Raw genomic sequence first — 25682 nt, 5'->3', positions numbered from 1 at the left:
CAGTGGTATGGAGCTGGTGCAGAGGCAGTGAGCAAGAGGGCATGCAGCAGCTGTGGTGCCAGCCCCAACTTGGGGGTGGGGCTGAAGCAGGGGTGGGCAGTTATTTTGGGCAGAGGGCCGCTTACCGAGTTTTGGCAAGCCATTGGGGGCCGCATGATAGGCAGCCAGGGGCAGATAAATATTAATTTTCTAAATTTTTAGAGGCCCCATGGGCCAGATAGAATGGCCTGATGGGCTGCATCTGGCCCCCGGGCCACATTTTGCCCACCCCTGGGCTGGAGCCACTACCATAGTAGCTGCCTGCACCTCCTGCTGCCTTTGACTCAGTTCAAAGATAAGGGACTGTTAAATAGGGGGGTGGGAGCCTCATCTTGGAATTGAATAAATATAGTAGTGATCAAGCTTTTAGATACTTATCAGAACTTGAACTAAACTTTTGAAAGTTTAGAACAGTGACTCTCAACCAGGGTGTGGCAAAAACTGAGTGAAATTAGTTTTTTTAAATGGAATGCTGCTAAATTCAGAAGAGCTACGGAGGGGTGCCTTGAGTCTTGTAACGAGTTGTGAACCTCCTTGTTCAGACGCTTACCTAAGTCTAATCAAATTGTTAGTTTTTGAATGAAACATAAATCAAGGTTGTCTTCTACCCTGCAGGGGCATTTAATAGCATTAAAACCTGATATATTATTAAAGTAACACCTTGGCAATTTTAAGTCTTATAACTGACATTTTTTAGCTTGCCTGCATTGACTGCAGTACTCTACAGTTGTTTTTATTTTGCACTGCAGCCGGCACCACTTTGCCTCCTTTATACTCAATTTTTTAAATTGGATTGACCATTTAGTCTTTCCTTCAAATGAAGGTAGAGAGTACACGTACTGGGTATGCTTGTCGATGGATCTAGGATTTTGAAAAGGGGTGGGAGGGAGCAGCTTGCTGAAGTTGTGGGGAGAGGTCCAAGCTCCTTGCCCCAGCCCAGGCTTGGGTGCCTCACAGGACCAGGGCCAATGGGTGAGAGAGCAGGGAGCAGCACCTTCTCTGTCCTGTCATGGGATGTTAGGGAGGCCCTGTGTGCCTGAGGCCGTGTTCCTCCGTCCCAATGGGCTCCTTATATTCCCTTCTCTCTCATCTCACCTAGTTCTTGCAGGCTTCTGCACCCTGGACAGAGTGGAGTGAAGGTTGGGGGGGATATTATTCTGATCTCTAGAGAATAACAGTGTAAGTGGCATTATGTGCCATAGCTTGGGCTCTGCTCCTCACACTTTAGCTGCTGTTGCTGTGGTGCAAGTGCAGGCATGAGCTTGGGCTTCACTGGGTCAGAAATGGGTGACAGTGCATTGGTCTACTCTGCAGGGTCTGCTGCAGCCAGTGTACACGAAACTTGTCCAGCACCCATAGCAGCTGGAGTCCACACCTGCACTGCACCAGCTGGCCTGCAGGGAGCCCAGGACATAACCAGTAACACTCCTGCTTTTGCTTTTTGGTGGTCAGCTAAACATTCCTTTCATCCCCATCCCTGCTGTGGTTCCCCAGTGTCATTAACAGATCTGGTCGGCACCAAGCTCAAGAGAGTCAAGGGGAGCCATGTCAGGTCCCTCGTAGCTGTTGTCTTCCCCATCTCACCAGCTGCCCCAGTGAGGACCTGGTCCTTTCCCCTTGCATCTGTGGCAAGAATGAAAGGGGATGGTAACCATACCATTGTGCCCCTTCCCCTCACCCATAACTACTCCTGGGCATGTTCTGTGGACCAAGAATGGTGCATGCACAACCACAGGCTTATGGTGAGAGGGAGAGAAAGTGGCTGATAATATCAGGTAGTTCATTATATGTTGTATTGTTGTTATTCATTTGTTTCTTGGATTTGTTTGATTGAAGCCAAGCTAAGATGTGTGTAATCATAGCTTTGTTTGAAACAGCAGAGAGTCTTTGAGAAGGCAGGATAGGAAGCATTTATTTGCCCCTTCTTAAAAATAGGTTTGGGGATCTCCCTTATTAGGATCATATTATCCACTTCTCCCTTCCTTCCATCCTCCCCTTCCCCCAACTTCAATGTAGGAGAGAAACTCAGGATTCCTAATGCTGTTCATATTTAACTGGACGTATATCCAAATTTCATTTAGTGCCTGCTTAATGAAAAATCATTTTTTGTGGGGTATTAATTTTATCCAGATTCTTGGATATTGCAATCTGTATCATTTTCTGTGATATAAGCATACAATTTATTGTATGTATGCGTCAGGTCTATGTTAGATGCTTCCAAACTGTTGCACATTAGGATTATATAGTACACCTGCTTCCATTCAGTTTCATAACAGTGTGTCTCTTCCAATGGTATTAATACTGGCAATGGTAATATAGTGGTAATATAGAGAGGTTGCTGGGTAACTTCTAGTGTTTTAGCAGTCATCTCATCAGATGATTAAGGCAACCTATATTAGTGTTTGGATCTTTGCTACCACTAGCAGTTTGCATCAGCAGTAGTAATGGAGGGAGATTTACTTAGCAGTAATAATTTTCACATTAAAATGTAACATGTACCTGAACTATAGTACCTATGTGTATCCAAAAGGTTGATTTTTCACTTTACTGTATACCATATTCTGTTTAACTTCTGTGAGTTCCTAAACACTGTCATTATCATTGTCATTATCATGTTAATACATGATTATCATGTCCTTGTTAATGAAAGTGAGTTGAGTAATATTCCTCTTGAATCAAGATAGTTAACAAATCATACAAAGGCTGAAGTTAGTTTTATTTAATTCAGGCATTGAAATATTTTTATAAAGACGATGAAACCCACCAAGCTCTGTCTGTGATCTTGACCAGAGGAGTTTGCTGCTAAGTCCTTAGCAGTTGGGTATTGTGTTTGAGAACAACTCAAAGCTTATTGACCATATGTGGACTACTTCAGTAAAGAATAGTTTAGACAGCTTTATATACTTTTACCTTGTTCCTTTAATTCAAAAATCCTTCTTCACATTTTAAAAATCTGATTTATTGAAAAAGCAGGGTTTTTTTAAGTGCGTTATGGAATTTGGAATTTCCACAGTACCTATGGCAGAATCAATGCAGTATTAACACTCTGGACCCATAGCAGTCACAGTGCAACCATAATTCTAATAAAGTAGCTTTAGCAACAGACGTATGGCCATGGCCATGACCAGGACTGTTAGTTCTGTGTTTACATGTAAAATTTGTTTTCATTTCTTCTTCCACTAGGCACAGTACAATGCAAGTCTACTGTCATCAGTAGGGATCCTGGTTTTCTCTGATTTAAAATCCACAGTTTCCATGATTAAAATGGAACACCACTAATAGATACATAGATATCTCTCTATATATAGTGGTGTTCCATTTTAATTATGGAAAAATGTTACTTATTTTTAACCAAAAATTGGGGATTTTTTTTAAATTGGAGAAAACCAGGATCCCTGGTCATCAGGCACATATGGAAATCTTGTACTGAAACATCAAATAGCATTCATAATGTGCTTAAGAGTTCCTCAATATTAAGGTTTCAAAGTTAAAAAATTTAAGTTAAAAAATCATTTTTTTTATGCCTGAGAGATTCAACAGATTCAGAAGATAATCCAAGGTAGACAATGTCTTCTGACAGGATTTCCAAATGTTTGGATAGTGTACTCTTACTTTCCACCTTGTTGCACTGTGAAATGAATGCTAATGACAGTTTGACTCTGGGTGGGGGCGGGAGGGGGAATGCTAGATTTGGCAGGGGGGGGTGGGGAATTAAAAATGTCTTCTTTGTCCATAGAGAGAGAACATTTTCAATGACCCATAACAGCAGAAGATGGAAGGTTTTAAAAAGACTTGGTATGTCTTTAACTTAACTCAGAATGCCTGCGTTTGTGTAACCAAACCTATAACTCATATGCCTGAAGCTCTACTCTTCTGTGGCATTGTAACACACACACACACACACACACACACACACACACACAGATATTGTAAAAGGTTGATGAGAACTTTAAATAATCAAATAACATGTTCTGGTGAATAAAATCTCTTGTATGATAAAAGAACTGTTGAAGTAATATGTGGAAAGAAGCCTCTGCCTTTTAAAATGTAATTGTATATTTGTTAACTAGATGAAAATTTCTGCTTTTTTTGAGATCCCATACACATGTTTCATCAGAAACCCAGCAACAAGCCAGCAGGGGAAAACAAAACATACCGTGTTACTTTTTGTCCTTTGGTGTGTTTAACTCTACTGAAAGTTGGTATCTTTCATTAGTGAAAAGCTATGTGTAATCCTTTTAAAATCATGCAGTATTCCAAATGATTGAATGGCAGTTGAAAGATAAAAATCCAGATAAGGGATACCCTTATGCAACCCAATGGAGTCCTCTCCTGCAAACTTCAGTTTGAAGGAGTTGACTGCTAGTAGTCACCAACAGAAATGAATGGTCATTAAGCTGTTTGCAGGTGAAAGCAGTCAGACAGTTTCTTCTGTACTTTCATTGAAGACTCAGAAATGCCTCTGTGAGGATGCAGTTGAACAGCGTGAATGTTTTCTCACCTACAGACTGACCTGGAGCAAGGAGCCATATGTTTTTTCTTCTTGTTCTGTGAACCGTTGATAAACTCACAACCGTTCTAACTGTCACTCACACAAGAACATGTACTGGGGACTTAAGTAGATCTCCAATATGTCTGGGAGTATGGAGAATCAACCCAAAATATTTTGAATAAATTAGTGACAATTGGAGGAGACTGCAAATAGACTTTATAGTCCCAAAGTCCAACAGGAAAATGGACAGTTATCTCATCAGGAGTGGGAGTGATAGATATGGCTGCTCTGAAGCCCTAGTATTTGAATTAAATTTTACTTAGGCCCATTTTTTCCCCATCAGGGAATAAGGTAAACAGTAAAGCACAGAATAGGTAGATCTCTGGGGATGTTTATTCCCTTCATTATCTCAGATTAGTGGAGCTGAACCGGACACTCAGAACTGATTTAAATATGTCAGAAGATCTGATCTCCCTGCTACAAGAGGTGATCTATTGATGCAAGACCAAATTTCCATTAACATCTAGTTTACCTCAAGATTTTTCAGCATGACTGTTTAAAGGGTAGGTTCTCAGAAGAAAGGCTTTTTGGTAAAATGTAAAAGTCAGTCCAACCATGCTGTTTCTGCTGCTGATTTTCTCTTGCAAGCAGTCCACATTCTTCCCTGCCTGCCGCCCCCCCGTGTAAAATGTGGAGGTATTTTTTCACTGGTAGGATGGAGGGGATGTGGAACTGATATCGCTTTCATGGTTGAGTTGCTGAAATGCCTTCAAAATAGCTTAAACATGATGATTGTCGGGACTCAGGGCAGCCGGCCAGCAGCTCTCCCTGACTCCCACCCGGGCAGATAAGGGTCCGGGGCCTTAGAAGGCCGTCAGGCGGGTACTTGTGACGCTTGGAGTGGAATTAATTAGGCGGACGCTTATCGGTTGTAAAGTAAGATTATTTATTCACGCCGTCAAGGTGGTGAATAGTGGAGGTCAGAGATACTTGATTAGTTATAGCTTAAGGTTCGTAGGTCATAGGTCGGTCTGCATAAGAGTTCGTCGGTCGGGCAGATAAATAGAGAAAAAAGTCGGGCCGGCAGGTCGTTGATTTATGTCTGATTAGGTCGAGACGGGGGAGATTGACAAGTGATTAATTTGTCAGTTATTTTTACGCATACGTTTAGAGGTTTTTTAGGTGTGTGCGCGGAGGTCTCCCATTCTTTACGGAAGTAAAGATGGGTTTTATTTGTATAATAGCCAATTGCTTTTCGCCACGTCATAAATTTAATTAGAATCGCCAGTTATCTAGCGGTCTTCGCTAGGTTGTTATTATAGGGTTACTCCCTGTTTTTTTTGACCAGTTATAATGATTTATGTACAGCACAGAAGGCTAAGTTTCATTTTTAGTTAGTGTCGCAGTTATAAATCTCTTTTTGACATGCGCAGCAAAAAAAAGCAGTTATTATCATTATTGTTAACCATTAGTTAACCTAGTGTAGAAAAAAACTGTTTTGAATGGTTTTATTTGTTTGTGACATGGGCACTACTTAATTTGGTTGTGACATGCCCCCTTGCCCATGGCACAGCAAGTCACATCATGTTTACGTATAGACCATTTTGTTTATCATTGTTAGTGTTTGGCAAGCGGGTGTATATAAAAGCAAAAAGCGTGGTTAACTTTGTTTTGAGATATTGTAAAATCTAATAACTAAAACACACAAATATAATAATGGCTATTATGATTTATGGTAAACACAAGATAATCAAAGATGCTGACACTTGAATTAACTTAAACGCAGTAAACTGTTATCCTTGATTTTATGTAATCTTCTCTAATTTGATTTTTTAAGGTAATTGAGAGTGAGGTATTAGATTAATGCCCCCTATACGGAGGGTTTTTTAAAATTATGGCTTATTATATTTGAGTTAAATCGTAGTTTTGAAAACACCAATTTTTTGTATCGTTATTAGCGGCCTTTCTTCATTTTTTTTTTTTTTATTGTTACCTCTCTTCCCAAATCGTTTTTTTTTTTTTTTTTGAATGCATAGGTTCCTTTAGAACCGTGACTATTTGCCCCCTTCCATCATCATCTCTTTCATCTCTTTTCTCACTTTTTTTTTAATGAATGTTTTTGTCCACATCCGACCTTTTTGCGACATCCCCCAAACCTTCAGACTACCAATGCTGTTCTTTCTCAATAATTTAGAGCTTTTTATTTAAAACATTATGACTTGGCTTTATTGTGTAAAGTCTCGAATAGGCTTTAAAACAAAACAAAATTAGTATGTATAAAATCATTAACAGGAAAAGAAAAACCATAAAATGAGTCGTTAGTTATGTCTTTGGCCTAAAATGACAAAAGGTTTAGGACCGAGTTGGAGGTTTTGAAGTCAGCTCCGTTTGCCGAGGAACCTGTTGGTAACAGCAGGAATAGAGCAACGACCCTGTTTGTGACGTATGAGCAGGCGGCCATTGTGGCGTCGACCCGGGTGTGTTGTAGGTGGGTGCTTGGTGATTTTTGTGATTGGGCAGTCACAGGTTGCCTCTTCGTCACCACTGGGCCTGTAAGGGAACAAAACAAATGAACAGACAAACAAACAAAGAAAACTAAAAAATAATAAAATTGTCTTTTGTATATCTATGAGCATAATGTCGTAGTGGTTTGAATAGTTTATAGATGCCCCCTTCGAGTAGTTGTTTGTTGGGGCAGGCTGCGGTGTTATCTGGAACGCGCTGTTAGGCATGGGTGTCTCCGGGGCCCGGACCAGTTGGCGGGATCAGTCGAGGTTGGTAGCCTAGTATATGTGCCAGTTGTCATTGTCCCGCATCTTCTAGGACGTGTAGCCGTTGTTTGGTAAGCGCAAAGTGGTTTAGGAGGAACCCAAACGTGGCTCTTTCCTCCGGTGTCCTCTGGGGTGGCAGTCTTGATTTTTTTTTTGAGTTGAATTGGGAATGTCTTGGCCTTTGATGTTTGACTGGATATGCAGTAAGATAGCTTACGGCCATGGCTGAGTTTGCGGTTGCTGACTTCACAAGGGCTTGTAGTCGTGGAAGTTGACTTAAAAGATTTTCTGTTGGTTGAGTAACGAGCAGGTTGAGGAGAAGGCGAAGGTTGATGGTATCTTCTTTTTTATAAATCTCCATGTATGTTTTGATGATGTCAAGGGTGGTGGTGGTGTTTGCACCTTCTGGGTTGGTTATTTGTTTGGTTATTGTTATAGGGTGAGCGGTAGCTGTAGTTGTTATTGTGTTTGGTGGGAGGATCGGATTCTCGCTCATTGCCCCCTCCCTGTGGGACGGAGGTGGGGCCGTTGGGAGCGACGTCATCTCATGGGGCGGGGTAGCTGGGTGGAGTCCCGCCTGTTCTTTTGCGGCTCTGCCCTTTTTTTTTAGGTTCTCCAGGCAGCTCATATTTTTTTCGGTGTCATTTTTTGGTGGCAACGGAGGGTTTTGGCATGCTGCCATCTCCGCAGCAGCTTTGCTGACTGTAGCTAGCTGGGTTTTTAAGTTTGCATTTTCACGCAGCAGGAGTGACACTGCGCAGAGCGGCACGTTAATCATCTTCCCTTTGTCCCACTTGGAGCCTCCCCACTCCTTTCCAACTCCCTCCTCTCCTCTCAGCGAGAAGTAGCTGCTGACACACCCTGTCTCCACTCCGCTCGCTTGGTGATAAGCAATGTGGGCCCATAATTCATCCGCGTTATTTACGTGGCGCCTCCCACTATATCAGGGACAGTTTTTAATTAATTTTACCTCTATCACATTTTCCCTGGATCCTGTTCGTGATGCCATGTCGGGACCCAGGGTAGCCAGTCAGCAGCTCTCCCTGACTCCCACCCAGGCAGATAAGGGTCCGAGGCCTTAGAAGGCCGTCAGGCGGGTACTTGTGACGCTTGGAGTGGAATTAATTAGGCGGACGCTTATGGGTTGTAAAGCAAGATTATTTATTCACGCCGTCAAAGTGGTGAATAGCGGAGGTCAGAGATACTTGGTTAGTTACAGCTTAAGGTTCGTAGGTCATAGGTCGGTCTGCATAAGAGTTTGTTGGTCGGGCAGATAAATAGAGAAAAAAGTCGGGCCGGCAGGTCGTTGATTTACATCTGATTAGGTCGAGATGGGGGAGATTGACAAGTGATCAATTTGTCAGTTATTTTCACGCATACATTCAGAGGTTTTTTCAGGTGTGTGCGTGGAGGTCTCTTGTTCTTTACGGAAGTGAAGACGGGTTTTATTTGTATAATAGCCAATTGCTTTTCGCCACGTCATAAATTTAATTAGAATCGCCAATTATCTAGCGGTCTTCGCTAGGGTGTTATTATAGGGTTACTCCCTGTTTTTTTTGACCAGTTATAATGATTTATGTACAGCACAGAAGGCTAAGTTTCATTTTTAGTTAGTGTCGCAGTTATAAATCTCTTTTTGACATGCGCAGCAAAAAAAAGCGGTTATTATCATTATTGTTAACCCTTAGTTAACCTAGTGTAGAAAAAAACTGTTTTGAATGGTTTTATTTGTTTGTGACATGGGCACTACTTAATTTGGTTGTGACAATGATGAACACAGGCACCATAAATAGGGACCTACAGAATTTGTGCTTTTGTGGATTTAGCGGAAACTGCGAAATTAGAGAGAGTCTACAAAATCTGTGAGATCAACAAAAAAACCCCCTTAAAAATAAAATGTTGGCTCCCCAGTAGGAGCCAGTGCTCCTTGCTGCTGGGAGAGGAAGACCGGCTAGCAGGGTGGCACGAAGGGCAGCAGACATGACTGCTGCCCCCTCCCACTAGGGTCTCTCTGCTGGGCATCTCTGAGGGGCCGGTCTGTGCAAAGGGCAGCCAGCAATCAAGATCCCCCTTCTCCCTCCCAGGGCTTCCCTGCCAATTAGCAATGAGGGCTGGGGCTTCTCTGCCAGTCAGCCTTGAGGGGAGGGGAGCTGCTGCAAAATGCCCTTTGAGTTAGAACTTTACACCTTGACCAACCCACCAAAATTGGTAAGTATCTCTGCAGCTTAGGTAGACCCCTAACCATAAAGGTATGTTCATCATCAGTAAGAGTCTTCACAGTGAAGTCTTCACGGAAACAGTAAATCTCTGGAACTACAGTTGTATTAGATTCAATACTATATTTGTTTATAAGTATTATGGTTGCTTTTAGACAGCACTGTTCATTGCTCTCTAATCTGGTTGTTGTCATCTACCCAGATAAGAAAGTAACTGTTAACTATCTGTACCTGTCTGGGGGGTTCCCTAAAATCAAGTTAGTTATTGTCAATGTCCTGTTCTTCGTGATAGTGGTGACAACATTTGGGTACATTAATTAACATATAGAATTACTGATTTTCTTTTTTATTCCTTTTCTTGAAACTGTAAGAAACTAGAGGCCATTTTCTTTAATGTTAGAATGTGTTAGAAATCTCTCAGAAGTGCTTAGTGTTTCAGTGACTTGGAATAGTATTTTAGTTTGTGTGATTACAGCTTCGCAGCTTTTAATTTTTTTTCTTCAACTGGTTAGAAGCTCTAGTCCTGGAAGCTTGGTTTCACATCTCTACTGGTCTTTAAAAGTTAGCAGTGTTATGAGCTGAGATTATTTTTGGACACATTCGGACCTTTAGAATCGGAGTCAATTGGATCACTTCTGCACATCTGTCTGCACCCATGTAGCTTATTTAACTTCTAGTGTTAACAGAATGTAACATTTATCAGTTCTGCAAGCACCTGTGAGGTGCTAATTTCATTGCGCTGCTTTAAGAAGCCCCACGCATCTGAACTAAGAGGAAATGTCCCTGCCTCCACCCCAAACCCGGAAGGAAAAACCAAACAGTGTATCAACCAACTGAACCTGAACATGTGGCCATTAATGTTATGAAGTATCAATAATACATTAACTAAATCATATTAGATTTTCTGAACCAAGAAATTCAAACTGCTATTCAGTTGGTTTGCTTTCATAGGTTGCACTTAATAGAGAATATTACTCAAAAGTTGATGTTTTGCACTGGAAATTATTCAGGAAGAAATGTAGTGTTGACATATTATAAGTTAGCAGGTTTAATTTAAGAATGTTACAAGTATGTCAAAATTTATTTTCCCCCCCATTATTAGTGCTTTGCCAAAGGTGTTTTAGGGTGGTGAGGAAGTTGTAATTTGGCATTTATTGTAAGCAAATCAATATTACAAAAAGATTATGTAAATATTGTTACTTATTCTTATTTTAAGCTCTAATTACAGTACTGTATTTCCTAGTAAAAATTAGTAGAAATAGTAAACAAGATTTATAGTCTTAGAATTGCTTCACTCCTGACAAAGTCACTTGGTAGTCATTAGACAGGTCACCAGCAAAAATCTCAGAAATGTCAGTTTTAGAATTCAGTACATGTACTAATCTTTCCTATGATGTGAAATTTCAGACTAGTGTACTGAATAGAATTACCACAATTTTTGTTTTTAAGGTAAGCAGATAAGTTTTATAATTGCCAATTACATCAGAGACTTCTGTGGAGGCAAAGTATCTTTAAGCTTTTAGTTTTAAAAATCTAATAAAAATATTAAGTTTTGTTTTGGTGGAGAAAAGCAAAACATTCACCTGTCTTAATAGTGTATACAGTATGTGGTAATCAGAAAAAACAAGACAAAAATTACCCAAGTTTGTTGTACTTGACTAGGAAAATTATATTTCTGTCATTCCTGTCATCTAGCTTGATAGAGCTGTCAGTGGCAGGAATTCTGGAGATACTGTTTGTATACATCTATTTTAAAAGCTTATCAAATCATGACTGGAAACCAGACAAATTTGTACACTGCTAAAGCGCAGAAATGTATGCTTCTGTTTTTTAGTTCAACTTTTGGAATGCAGAGGATGGAAAAGCTTAATGAATCCTATATTGATAGGTGTGAACACTCAACATAGCAGATAAAGAAACTTATTATAAAAGCAGCTAAGTAAACATTTATTACAATTGACAACACATCTTTCCTAAAAAGTGGGTGCAAAAGGTAAAATGGTATAAAATAGTTTTTGTACAGTTTAAAAAAAATCATGGGATTCTTATGTTGCCATGACCAATATTGTAAATTCAAGGCAATTAAAGTTCTTCAGAACTCACACAATGCATATTGAGTGCATCTACACATGCAGTTAATGCAACATGATAAACTCTGGAGCAGTTTGAGCCAGAGTACACTACTCCCAGGTGCAGTGTCTATACATACACACAGGATAGCAGCACTTTGAGCTGGGGCAGAGTAGCCCTGGGCTGACAGCAGGCTTGGGGGTGGGGAGGTTTAGCCCGGGGCTCTGGGCTCCGGGTGGCGGTGAAGGGGCTGGCTGAGGCACACGAGTGCCAGAAATGCAGTTATGTGGCTGACATGCCCTACCTCCGCAGCCCCCAAGCCTGCTGTCAGCCCAGGGCTCCTCTGCCCTGGCTCAGAGTGCTGCTGTCCTGATTACTGTCCACACATGCATTACAGCACAGTAAATGACTAGCTGTAAGATAGTGTTGTCCCGAATAGTACTATTTTATGGTGGAGTTAATTTACTGCGCCCTAATATCAGCATGTGTAGATGGTGACACTTTACTGTGGAGCTACCCTGGAGCAAAATACATGTGTAGATGCACTCATTGACAGAAAAATCAGAAGTTGTTTGTAAGAAGATTTGAGCTTATTTTTGTGAGATTTTTCTATAAGATGAGGAAAGTATATTGTTGAGTCTGTTAACTTCCTTTCTTCTTGGTGCTATTTAGAGTATACTTTTGGGTATTACAGTACTAACTCGGTTTGAAAAATCAGTTGTGTTGGATTCTTTCCATTGCTCATAATATTTTGTTGACATGATTACTAAATCCTAGGTAACTGCTAAAGTATTTTCCTTTAAATTATTTTCAGGTTATTCAAGTTTTCATCTACAAATGTTATCACGCAACTCTCCAAAAGGCATGGGTAAATTATACAAATCTTTAAAGATTTTATGTGGCTTACATATTTCTACTCTATATCATTTCAATAACTGAACGTTAAAATATTTTAATTTTGCTTGTATCAAGTGTAAACCTGCAAGAGAAAGTCTCAAGATTTTCCTGTCCCGTCTGTCCTGTCCTGTCCTGTCCTTGGAATAAGTATCATTACTTTAGTAGAACCTTGTTGGCATCTCTGCTTTTAAAATTTACTTGAAGTTGGTGATTATAACAAGTCTGATCATTTTTGTTGATTAAAAACAATTGGCACTTTTGGCTGAATTTAAGATTAATATTTGCCAACCTGGATCAGACGGGTGGTCTACTTTTTTAGCCTATTATTCTGTCTCCTCTTTCAAAGGAGAAAACCCTCTGTTACATGACTGTAAGAGAAATTTCTTCTTAAACTCTGGAAAACGGGCTCAAGACATCGAAAAGAAAGTGACACATGTATTGAGACCAGGTTTTCAAGAGCTTAGCTCCATTTAGGTGTTTAAGTGAAGAATCAGATTTTTCAGAAGATTTCTGTATATTGGCTGCTGAGTGGCCTGAAAAATTGCATGACCAGTAATCATGACAGGAAGTGCTAGTTATTGAATACTTCTGAAAACATGGTTGTAACTGGGGGTGCTGAGCACTTCAAAGTCTGGTCCTAATTTTCATTTGGAAATTTGACACTTTTAAATTAATTTATACCCTTCTCTAGATCCTTTGTTTTGTATACTTTTGCATGTTCCTTCCTCTGTAATGGAACAGCCTCGATCCATTTACTTTATCCTCATATGGACACTCTTCATTCCTCTAGTTGTTTGGCCTCTTTTTTGGAATCCCCTCTGCTTCTCTTGCATCTTTTTTTTCCAGAAAGGGTGATTAGAACTGAATATAGTAATCTATAAGGGGAATATCATCTTTTGGAATATAATACTTTAATCCTTTCAGTATTCTTTACATCCCATTCTTTATATTTCTTAATATTTTGATTTTTTTTCCCCATATAGTACATATTGAACAGTGGTAGTGGTAGTGGAGATTCAGCACAGTATATGGATACTCTAAATTGATTGGCTTGTATTTTCTTACTTTTGAGTTCATCTATTATCCGTCTACCATTTTAATAGTTTATTAGGTTCCTCTTAAATTCCCTTGTTCTTGATAAACCTAGGTTACCACCTCAGCGTATACCTACCTTTCCATCTAATTTAATATATCAAACAAAACCAGTCCAAAGAAAGAACTTTACATTATTCCCTATTGAAAATGTATTGTGCATCCTGCTTTGTGTTTTTCATTTAGGTAGGTTTGAATGCATCTCAGCACACAGCATTTTCTCTCTCCCTGAAGAGCTATCCAGCTTCTTTAATAAATTCGTGTTAAAAGCTTTTGAAAGTTCAAATAAATTATGTCACAATCTTCTTTATCCACTTTGAGTTTTTCAGACTATTTCAATAGATCAAGATGTATGATTTCTGTATTCGGAAACAGTACAAGTTTGTCCATCTCATATGAATCTACATTCTAATTCTACTTTTAATTACACTTTCAAATCTGTTGTCTCAAAAGTAAGGAAGTTCCCCTGGCTTGCAGTTCCTCAGATAACCCTGTCCTCTTTTTAAAATTATTTGCCACTTACTTATCCCGCAGTGCGATTTATGCGTTTAATGAAAGACTGCATATTTTTATAAGTTTAGTCACTTTACTCTTAAGGTTTTGGGCTTTTTTGGTTTTTTTAAAGAAATGTTACTCTTAAGGTGCTGCGTATGTACCATCCAATCCCAGGGACTGCTAACTCCTTACTACTTTGAGCCAGCACCTCATCTCGTGATATAACAATGATTAACAATACTGCTTTGTCCTTATTACTTGAAAAGAGGTGGTCCAGAGGAGCTTTGTATTGCTATCTTCTGTGATAAACATTGATAAAAAGAAATCTATTAGTTTTTCAACAAAAATCTTATCCTCAGTTGCAGCCTTCATTCCCTGATACATTTGTAGACTGACTGACTGACTGGATGCTCTTTATTTATTTATTTATTTATTTATTTAAAGCTTTTGGTTATTAGCATTTCAACAATTCTTCTTAGTTTTCCATACCTTCGTTTTGCTCTTTTGTTTTCCTTGGTTTACTTTCTTTCTTTTAGCGTCATCATGATTTGATTTCAGTTTTCTGAAGGCTATAGGATGAATAACTTCATATTGCTTTGTGTTGGGTTTTTTAAAAAAATCTTTATTTCCTTCTCATTTTCTATTTTATTTTATTTCTGTTCTGTGATTTTTTTATAGGATGACGGTACAATAAGATCAAGTGTTGACATAAAATGATAAAAGAATTAGATGGTATTCATTTTAAGACTGAAATGGCTGAACTACTTATAAAAATATGTTTAAATGCTGTCCAGGTGAAAAATAAAGATTGTGTTACCTAATTTGTCTTAGGGGTTTCTTTAGGTAGCTTGTTTTTTAAAACTCCCTTTTCAAAAGGTCAGTGTTGCAGTACAAGTTTTTTATACATTTCCTCCCCAAAGCATAAAACTTCAATGTTTTGTGGTTAAGTGCTTTTGAACCAACTCCTGCGTGCTATGTAGTGTAAGACTACAAGAGAACAGACTCTTCTAGTGTTTTTTAGACCCAGATGTTTTGAGATGCATTGGAAGTGGCAAGAAATTGTTTCTTTAAACTTTGTCACGTTTTGATATTTGATTGCTCTTGGTTAAGGAAAAAATCCTTGAAGTGGACAACATTTAATTTTTGAGGTGAAGGCGTTGTCTTGCAATTTACTTGATTGCTATGGTGGACCAATATATTAAGGCCAAGCAGTTTTGTTGCTAATTACACACAACTTCTCTGGAGTATCGGATATTCAGATCCATTTTATGAATATGGTAGAGAGAATAACAACTGTAAAACAAAGCACTGTGCATGTAAGTGACTGTTAGCGTGTATTTCAGAAGGGATAAATGCTCACCATATGGTACAATTACTGTGTCCAAGTTTTCAAATTAGCTTCTCTCATCCTCCTTATTACTGTCTTTAAAAAGAGAGGAAAAAAAACCCCAACATGATTTATCTACTCTGCAGCAGAACTCTTGACGCAAAACAGCAGCCCAGTTCTGTCCAGTTTTTTTTTCCCCAGCATAATAGAGGCTGTCGGACTTTTTTATACTAATTACTGTGTGAGCCTCAGATGAACCCCCTTCAATTCACAGGGCTTTGTTAAGGGAGGAGCTGTCAATGTGTCTGCCCGTTTGCAGCTGTGCTGTGGCTTTAGCTTGCTTAACATTATGCTGCTTTTTAGACTTGACAGAAGGGATTTTTTTTTTATTAAGGCAAAGCAGCCTTGTAGCGAAATGGTTTAAGCAGCTGCATTGTGGGGAAGCACAAAGAAGTTATTATTGTGTCTGTTTAGGGGGGTAGGATGGAGGGGGGAGATATTCGGCTGCTGTTGATGCCGATTGTTGACTTGCCATCTGCCAGATAGGGAGAAGAAAAAAATGACAGCTCCAGCAGGGTGTTCAAGAGGTTGTTTGGAGAGACGCATAAACATGTGCAGATGTCGAACTGAATAATGGCAAGAACTTGAGACGGTTTATGATGCTGCTGTTGTGTGTGCGTATACAGAATGAATGTATGTGGAGGTTTGGTTAGGGGGAGGGTACATACTAATTATCATTGTCCCCCACCTCCGCTTTTAGTTTTGTTAATTAGTTCAGGAGTTTAATATCTTCCCTCCCTCCATTGTTTATGTCTAAAAGGAAGCTTTTTGGGAGCAAGGAAAACTTTTATTTCTCTATTTTTTTTAAATTTTGCTAGATCTTGAGACTCATGGAAAGAGACAGAATAATAGTTATTTTGATCCCAGACTTTTTGTGGACAGGTGCTGTGTAAACTGTCTTATGTAGCTTTGTCCACATATTTTAAGGCTGATGTGCATCTTGCATCTTTCTTGTGGAGAAAATGCCAATCAGAAACTGTCTAGTTTTATGCAGAGGAAGAAAAAACACTAGGGTTAGATTGAGATTAGCAAACTAATTTTCTCTTGTTACTTGATCCCTTTTGAACTCTTCTCCAGAGGTGAAACCTGGTCCACTTCCCAAGAGCATCAGTTAACCTCTGCTCGTATTTTCCTGATTATTGACAGTTGCACATAAATTGGATTTGTCACCACTGTCTTACAGCATACTTTTTTTTTCTTCCTCGAACTTCTTCTCTGGTATTTTTGGTATACTTTGAGTTTTCTGGATGAATTAAAGGAAATATTTTTATGAAAAATTGTGAAAGGAAAATGAGTACAGGCACTGAAAAAGGGTTAAGTGTAAATATCATCATCATCATCTGCTTGTCAGGTGATCTTTCAGTTTATGCATGTGGGAAGTTTAAATGCACAGTCTTTCTTCTCTTCAATATTAAGAACAAGTTTAATACCTTAGTAGTTTTATTTTAATGTGTTGAAGATACTGCCCTTAAGAAGGGCAAATAGAGATACTAGTTTTGTGGTGCACCATGGCTGTGTTCACGGGACTACAGACTTCTCTTGCATCCTTTCACATCAGGACACAAGGGTCTTTGGTTAGCCCTGGAATGACTTGGCATAACCTGAATGAGCATAGCAGAAACCTTCATTTGTGTCTTCAGTTTTAGGTGTGATAAATAGTTTTTCTAATCTAACAAAAAATAACTGATCAGAACATTTGATGTCTCCTTTTTTCAGTCCCTGGAGGCAGTATTTCAGTTATCTGGCTGAATGTTAGAAGATAGCTTGGGATTATGTTTTCAATTGGCATTTAATTGAGAATTCAGGTGTGACTACCTCCCACTAAGTAGTGATTTCTACATCTGAGTCCAACCAGAGGTCAGTGGAATTGCAAATGGTGAATCAATTTCTGTCTGTTAGTTGGGTTGGCAGTTCTTCTCCATGGAATTACTCCATTGTCTGCGTTCCAGAGTGCCAGAAAGCTCTTGGTGGTTCAGGCTGATCCACTATCTAAGAGTTGATACTTTCATATCAGAGGACAGAATTGCACAGTAAAATGTTTAGTATGTGAACATACAATACCTCACAGGGATTAGAGCTAGCTAGGCTTATTACTGAACTGGAGTGAAAACACTAACTAATCAGCATCATTCTTGTGTAGTGCAAAGAAATTTGTAAATGTTTATTTAGAGAAAGGGATTTTGAATAGAAGTTCATTTCTAGACACGATTAAGTTAGTATTACAAAAAGGACATTAGTATTTCAGGTTAGCATCTTTTAATATAATGATAATGTTTAGGTTTACTTGTCTCAAGAGAAATGAGTATATGTAATCAGGATGATCTAGATATTAAAATTATAGACAATGTAGGAATGGTTGCTCAGGCAGCAATGTATTACTCTTTGCCATCAAGAATTTCCTGCAATTAAACAGTTATTTTAACATAAATATTTCAGTATATTTCTTTGCAAGACTATCAGCAGTGGAATTTATTTAAAGATCTTTTTTCATCTCATGTTTTGGCAAATGCGTATCTCCATCTATGTATAGATGATTATTCACAAATTATGCAGGATACATAGTATTTTTCTATAAGGTAAAGAGGTTGCTTTTGTTTAGCTATGTATCTTAGGTATAAAAAGGTACATTGCATAATTTTGATTATTTATTAATCCCTCCAACCCCTCCCCCCAAAAAACCAGCAAAGAACCCCTCCCCTCCAGCTGAATAAAAATTTAAGTTAGCCTGGTGTTTCATAAGTAATGAAATGTCCCAGGCTGTTTTTGTATGTAAATTAGAACTGGTTAAATTCTGATAAAAGTTAAAAGAAATATGTAATGTATATTATTAGAACATTTAGTTCAAACCTGCCACATGTGCAGAGTTTTGACATTTGTCTCATTTTGATTGAATATGTGTATTGAACTCATTAATGACTTCGGGTGGTCATTTCTTTCAGCATAAATCTTAGATTGTTACTTGTTGTATTCTTCAAATATTTTCAAATACTGAAAAGTTTTACAAACAATGTAATGGGTTTAGTAGTTTTTGATGAAGCAAAAAATAACATCAAATTATTGATGAAGCAAAAAGAAAAACGGCAGAATTTGAAAAAAGTAATTGCCTAGCGAGTATTATTCAATTGGTTCTAATATAAGCCTTTCTTAAAATTTAAATGTTGAAATTGTATTCTGCACTTGCTAAATTATCTCAGTGGTATAAAAAAAGTTGGAGGCAGATATTACATCATAATTTGTTTGGGAGCAACTACTATAAGTGCATTAAATATTACTAAAAATCATAAAGCCTCTTTGACAAGCAGCTACATACCTTTTCAGTTTGGGTTCTAATCCTAGTAAAAATTATGCTGGGGAGTAATTGTAGACATGTGAGAGTAGTCTCATTAACTGTTTGCAGGGTCAGGATCCTGGTTTTCATTCTTAAACAGATTTAACAGTCAGAAAAAGAAAGTATTGGTCTACTTTTTAATTCAATGATTGTCATATAGTATAGATTTGTGGTATTCCAGGCAACATGTGTTAATATCAAGTACTATTGTTACATTTATTTGTTATTCTAATCCTGATCCTTCAAAAGTGGAGGGGAAATTAGAGGGATGTTTAGATTGGCAAGTTTTTCTTCCTTGTACTTCAAACTGGACATGGAAAAGGTCAGTTCCCTACTTGGCCAGGATATTTTATACTAACCCTTAATATATATGACCTGAATTTTTAAAAGTACTTGCATATTTTTATGCATGTTCAGGTTGATAAAGTGCAACGTGTGATGTGTGTATCAGTAATTTTGTGTAGGTGGTTTAGGTTCCCATTTTAAAAAAGTGCTTTTAAAAACTCAGTATAAACAAAGGTAGATACCACTATTAAATGCATTTGTGTACTCTTTCCAATAACTCAATTCTAATTTTGTTTAAAATTAACCAAGAAGTAAACAGAAGATTCCATTTGATATGGTATTCTGTGAAAGAATTTTGCCCCTTGTTCCTAATATGCTGGGAACAAAAAGTACAAATAGGTATATGTCCTAAAACAAAAAACTCAGATATTTAAAAAGACCCTGAAAGATGTAAACAGATATGTGGATCTTCTTGAAATCAGCTTATATACTTGTGTTTTTTTCCTCTGTGTAATGACAGGAGCCTTTTGTTGCAACTGATCTGAATTCTAATGATGTCAGCAAGTATTTATCTTAATACAAGGAGTGGTGAGGTTCTCTGCTCTGCCAGCAGGAGATAGTTAGTGAAAGGAGTTGGACATTTTACCAGTTTCTCACTAGCTGGAGGACCACCTTTTTTCTTAGAGAGCTGTACAGAATATTTGGTTTATCAGGCCACCAACCCTCAAACTGAGGATTATCATAATAATAATACACACCAGGGAATTATGTGCAGAAAAACTCAAAATTATGCAAAAGTAATTACTTTTATTTTTTACAAGTTAAACATAACACTATTTGAACCTTTTTAAAAAATATATGCAGGTTTGTATGGTTGGTGAGTGGGTGTAGGGTGTATGTGTGGGGGTGATTTGTGAAGGTGTTGTGGTGTGTCTGTGGGGTTTGTGGGTGGATGTGGGTATGGGAATATATGGGGCTTGTGGACAGGTGGGGGTATTGTAAAGGGGTGTGGGTGGGTTCATTGTTTATGAATGGGTGTGGGTGTGTGTATGAAGGGGTGTGGGGTATGTGTGTGGGTTTGTAGGGGGAGTGGATATGGGAGAATGTGGGGTTGTGAGTGGATGTGCGGTTTGTGGGTGGCTTGTGAAAGGGTTTGGCGGGGTGTGTGGGGTTTGTTGTTGGGTGGCTCTGTGCCAGCATGTGGGACTTGTGGCGCTGCAAGGAGCTGTGTGCTGTAGGGCTGGGCAGGCTGTGTGCCTTTAACGGAAAACTGGACATGGAAGCATGGTGTCATATGCCATTGGGCCAGATGGGCTCTGTGCCACCACCTGAGGCTTCCTGCTGGAGTGCTGGAAGCCCCATGAGGAGGCACTGAGCTGGCTGGCTGGCCCTTCCTAGTGGCATGTGGTGTATACCCACCGATAAACTCCATGTCCACCCTCCTCCACCTGCAGGTAGGAGCTCCCCACTTACCCAGTTGTTCAGTTGCACAGCTCTGTGCCTCCACATCATGGAGGCACAGAGCTTGCTGCAGCTAAATTATGTAAAATTGTGCAATTATGTGCAGTCATACCTTTTATCAGCAAAATTGCGCAGGTGCATAATTGCATAATTCCCCAGGATGTATAATAAGAACAAGAACAACAATAACAATAAAAATATGGATATAAGCATATGGCCTATATCAATAAGGCCCTTGCTAAAAATGTCAGTTGGAGGACTGTTTTGCCTGTGACTCCATATTTGGTTTAAATTGTTACTAGTAGTAGGATTTTCCTTTTTATTTTTGATTCTCATATACTTCCTATTGGTAAGGCAATGTTTCTGCCTTCTCTTCTCTTTGGGTGCCTGTAGACATGTGGGACGCCTGCTCTGGCATGCTGCAATTACATGCTAATTAGCGTGCTCCAGCAGCCTTGGCATCTCATGTATTCGGCGTCCCCATGCTTCAGAATGGCGGCAGGGGCCCTTTGACTAAAGTTTGTTGAATGAGCTTTAGTTAAAGTGCCCCTGTCATTTTGAAGTACAGGATGTTGAAATATACAAGATGCTGCTGGTGCTTTAATTGGAGCAGCTCCCAAGAGCCGCTTTAATTAAAGTGCCTCTCCCCACACATGAAGCATATGTAAATGCATCTTTTAGTTCTTCCTTGCTGCAGTATCTACCCTAGGATCCTTTAAATGTACTGTATTTTGTCACACGTCTCACGCCCCCTTGTTTTTGGAAGGCAGAATGTTACAAAAGATTTTTCCAAGACTTGTGGCTGACTGTATGACTTAGAGTAAGCCCTCCTAGAAACATAAAGTGTCTAGGGAATTGTTAGTAAAAAGTGAAAGATTTATACAATCTGAAGAGAAACCAGAGTATGCAGGAAGTATGGTATCCCAAGAGACAGTCCAGGAGAGGCAGCAGGAACTTCCTGCTATAGTGGACGGCAACAAGACTGGGCCACAGCTCCTTGTAAGGACAATAGCAAGACTATTACTCTTTTCAATAATAGTTCTTTATATGAATTCCTATAAATAATGTGTTGTTTCCAAACACATCAGGGTACTACAGACTGCATGCAGCAGCTCACTTGCCCTGGGCCAGCTCAAGTGCTGCTTCAAGCACAAATTACAGTGCTCAGACAATACTAGAGATTCATTAGCCGCTGAGAGAGGGATAACACAGGACTCTGCTCCTTCTGCTTCCTGGGGCCAGAGAGGAATGGTAGCCATTAGAGCACAGTGTCAGCATGCTTCTGTTCTTCCCAGCTTCTATTCTAGCCAAGAGAAATCAGGTTCTCCACTTCAGACATGCATCCCATTTTTGAAAGGCTGATTTTGAGGAAAAAAGGTGCTTCTGGTGTGTAAGTAAATGTAGCAATGTATAGAGTGTACCGTTCTCGCTTCTACTTATAGCATAACTTATCATTATGAAATTAAACAAAAAAATTCACACTTTTTGCCCACATGATTTAAAATATTAGTAGTTAAACTGACCATCTTATTAATTGCACTATGCTGCTGCTTTGTCATGAAATGGAAGACATTAGGGTTACTGGAAATTCTGTAGTCTCAGGAATACACACCAGATCATTTTATATTCAATTTTAATTTATCTTTATTCCCAGACTAAGAACTTTTATATGTAACTGTTCAGCTTTCATTAATTGATTGTATATATCCCATCCACAGTTATGAAGAGTGCTTCCTATTTGTTGCTGGTGACTAGGCAAATGCAATTTTCAATTCTTAATACAGTTGTACTCAAAATATAGTATTATTAATGCTAATACTACTATTAATAGTATTATTATCATATACTTAACAATATTACACTTTCATATAAGTATGGTCTGTCTTCTATATTAAAGAAAATGGATAATATTAAAAAATTACTGTTGAATTTTTACTCTCTTTAAACTGGTTCTAAATCCTTTAAGGAGATATATATATATAAGGTATGATGCATACTATGGCATGTTTTAAAAAATAATGCAAGTTGAGAAAATTCACTTGACATTATTATTTTTTTTGTGGGATGCAAGCTGGTTCCTTCAAAACTTTGTATATATAACACTGAATCATTGCTGTCATTTTCCATTATATTGAGCAGGATATACTTGATGCTAAATGACGATATGCTTTTTAAAAAAAATCTTTTTTTTTTTTTTACAATTGCTTCACACTACATTGCAATTTCCATATACCATAAAATCACCCCAAAGCAAAAATGTTAAAAAAAAAATTTTAAATTTAATGGTAACTGCTGTCATAGGTAAAAATTCACTTTGGATGCTTCTAATGATGTGTTAGGTAATACTGCCCTCAGAGGGCCAAGGTAAGTAAATTCAATTTTAAAACTAGAAGCAATACTTTTTATATCTTGCTTGACCTGGCAGCCTTCATAATACTGTTCCATTTTAAAGATAAATGTGCATGTGGTTAGCCTTGTTTTTTCTAAGACAGATCATTTTTGTATGACCTGTTTTCTTAGACTTTGCTGTTATAATGCACTGTTTTTTTGTCCTTCTGTTTACTTAGCTTCACCTGAAAGAGATTATAGTCTAATTTAAACAAAACAAAAATGTATCCTTCTCCCTTTAAAAACAAAGTAAAAAAGAAAAAATACACATTTTTTCTTTTAAGACCTTTTTGATAAATTGATGAGGAAATATGAGGCAGATTTTTGGTGTTCTTTGCTTGCTAGGTTTTTTATCTCACTTGTGTCTGTGTGGCAGCTGTTGCTCCTTTTAGGGAAGCAAGTTACTGAACTCAAAGGCTTCTACTGCCTGTCAGCTCTGTGTCTTAAAAATGTTTCTCTGACACCTCCAGAAACACTTTACATATTCAAAAGTATCAAATTCTACACTGTAAAATTGGTTAAATTACCTGCTGTAAAATGACTAATATGCCACAGAATGTTTTTGCAGGAGGGGTTTGTTTGTTTTTTTTGTTTTTTGTGTTTTAAGATTATTTTGATATTTTTAATTAGTAAATCTCAAAAGGAACACCGAGTTTTTATATTTTTAAGATTACTAATGGCTGTCAATAGTAATGGCTACCACAATGTTAGGTGAATCCTGTTTAAAAAGAGAATTAAATTGAATCTTTCCATGAATTTAAAAACAATTGACCTTAAGTGATTAATTTAGCTGAGCATGAGCAGGCTGAAGTGTTTTTCTGGAACCCATTGAAAACTTCTCCTAACTGAGCTTTGCAAATCGGTACCAGACCTACAAGCATTATATCACCTGCACAGATTCATTTCTAAAATACCCTGAAGGCAGGGCACTGCCAGCTGCCTGAAAAAAATGTAGTCTTTTCAAATTCAAACTTTTAGCTGTTGTATTCAATAATACCTTAGGTAATGATAATCACAAAAGAATGCCAAGTGAAGAATCTTTTGAAACTTTATCATTGTGACTTTTTTTTCTTATATTGCAACCTCAACGTCTTATTTTATCTGTGTCAAAGATTAGACTTATTTTTTGTGTGGCTCAGAATTTGTGGTTCCATCTTGAATTTTGGAGGCACGTTGTAGAAATATGTTCTAGTAACCAAAAAGATTAAATAAACTCCTAGGCTACTAAATTAATGTTCTTTGTAATTGTAGCTGCATTGTTCTTTAATAGCTGTAAAAACTTTGACCAGAATTAAAATGATGCATGAATTGCTTGGTTTTCTTTAGTGCAATGTGTAAAATTAGGGACCTCTTCTTACAGTCTAGTAAACAGATTCTAAGAGAACTTGTTTTTCAATTTAGAAGGGCGTAAATTTAAGCAAAATAATAATTTAGCTTACATTAACCCAGCAGGAAGCTGGGTACAAACTGAATAATTCTCTATGGCAAAACTACTGCTATTTTAGCTACCTCAAAGACTATATTTTATTAAATTGTCAGAATGTCTTTGCTTTTGGTTATTTTATGTGGACTTCTCTCTTTCTCTTCAAATCCCTCATCCTGATCTTACTACTGGAATATATGAACTTACAGATGCAAGTCTTTTGCAGTTCTTTTATCTTTAAGGTATTTGATAAGCCTATGTTCTATTCTAAACAGTATAGTTTTACTATGACCAGTTTTTATTAACTTCAAGTATTTATGTTAAGAGCCAACCTCTTCAAACAGAAAAGACTATATGGAGAGGTTATATAGAAGGAGCACAGTTAGGTTTAAAAGAGAACATCTAGTGTGCAAATAGTTAAACCTCAAGCTGTTTCAGCAATTAAATGAATTGTCAGTTAATGTAATTTGTTTTTCTTCTGATTTTTAAAATGCAGTTACTGTTGTTCATCCATTGTAATTAAAAATAAGCAAAGGTTACCCTATACATTTATTCACTTTTTTCCCAATCCTTTTACCTGGCTCAATTTTGTTTCAGGGTAATGATCATTTCAAGAAAAAACACACCTTTCAGTGCATCTTGAAAAACAAAAAAAAAACCATGCTAGGATTCATTCATTATAGCCCTGCAGAAATAAAGAACCATACTGCATGAGACTTGAGAAGCAGTTGTGTATTAAATATTATTTATAGATAGCATGTTTTGCATCTAGATATGACTATAAGCATACAAGAAAAGGAAAAACTTTGGTATTGATACATATAAGCAACATAGGGAATGTGCTTTATGAAATCCTTCAAGACTCAAACATAGAGAGGTACAGCAATAGTTTTTGCTAATTGTTGACAAAACATTGTCATGGATTGATCATTGCTAAACATTTCTTGAAATTTATATGAGGGAGGATATTGCTTATTTGCTTCTGAAATGCCATAGAATCAATTAGGTTGGTAAAACATTTTGTGAAGTTCATTCTAAACATTTTGAAACAAATCAATTTTCTAATTTCAGATTTTTGATTGGGGCTAGTTTGATTTATTGGAGATTGGCTTTGTATAGCTTGACCTGGTGATGCGCTTACCATGGCTGGTATTGAATTTTCAGATGATAACAGTGTATGTAATAGACTGGCTAATGGTAGTGTTATCCAATGGTTAGGGTCAGGTTTTGGAAACTGGATATAAGTTGAGGTTCAGGAACAAAGGTGCCAGCTGATGATTACTAGTGAAGATACAATGTGAGCCAAAGAGTTAGGAGCTAACGATAAGAATTGGATAT

At 38.0% G+C, this 25682-nt stretch overlaps 1 protein-coding gene across 3 annotated transcripts in view; it reads left to right on the top strand.

The window, feature by feature from the left end:
* The window catches only part of AKT3 (AKT serine/threonine kinase 3), a 275223-nt gene that overhangs the window by 99915 nt on the left and 149626 nt on the right, over nucleotides 1-25682 (top strand). The window contains exon 1 of one of the 3 annotated variants that reach the window (XM_059715995.1): nucleotides 12419-12456. The exons of the other annotated variants lie outside the window; for them this stretch is intronic. Within the exon in view, the coding sequence (XP_059571978.1) occupies nucleotides 12426-12456 (31 nt within the window). The 5' untranslated portion in view covers nucleotides 12419-12425. Of the gene's footprint in view, nucleotides 1-12418; nucleotides 12457-25682 lie in introns of those variants that run through there. 3 annotated transcript variants of the gene reach the window in all.

The sequence above is a fragment of the Alligator mississippiensis genome, chromosome 1 (genome assembly GCF_030867095.1).
Source record: "Alligator mississippiensis isolate rAllMis1 chromosome 1, rAllMis1, whole genome shotgun sequence".
Lineage (NCBI taxonomy): Eukaryota > Metazoa > Chordata > Crocodylia > Alligatoridae > Alligator > Alligator mississippiensis.
The sequence above is the reverse complement of the archived record's forward strand: the minus strand, read 5'-3'. Positions and strand labels throughout refer to the sequence as shown.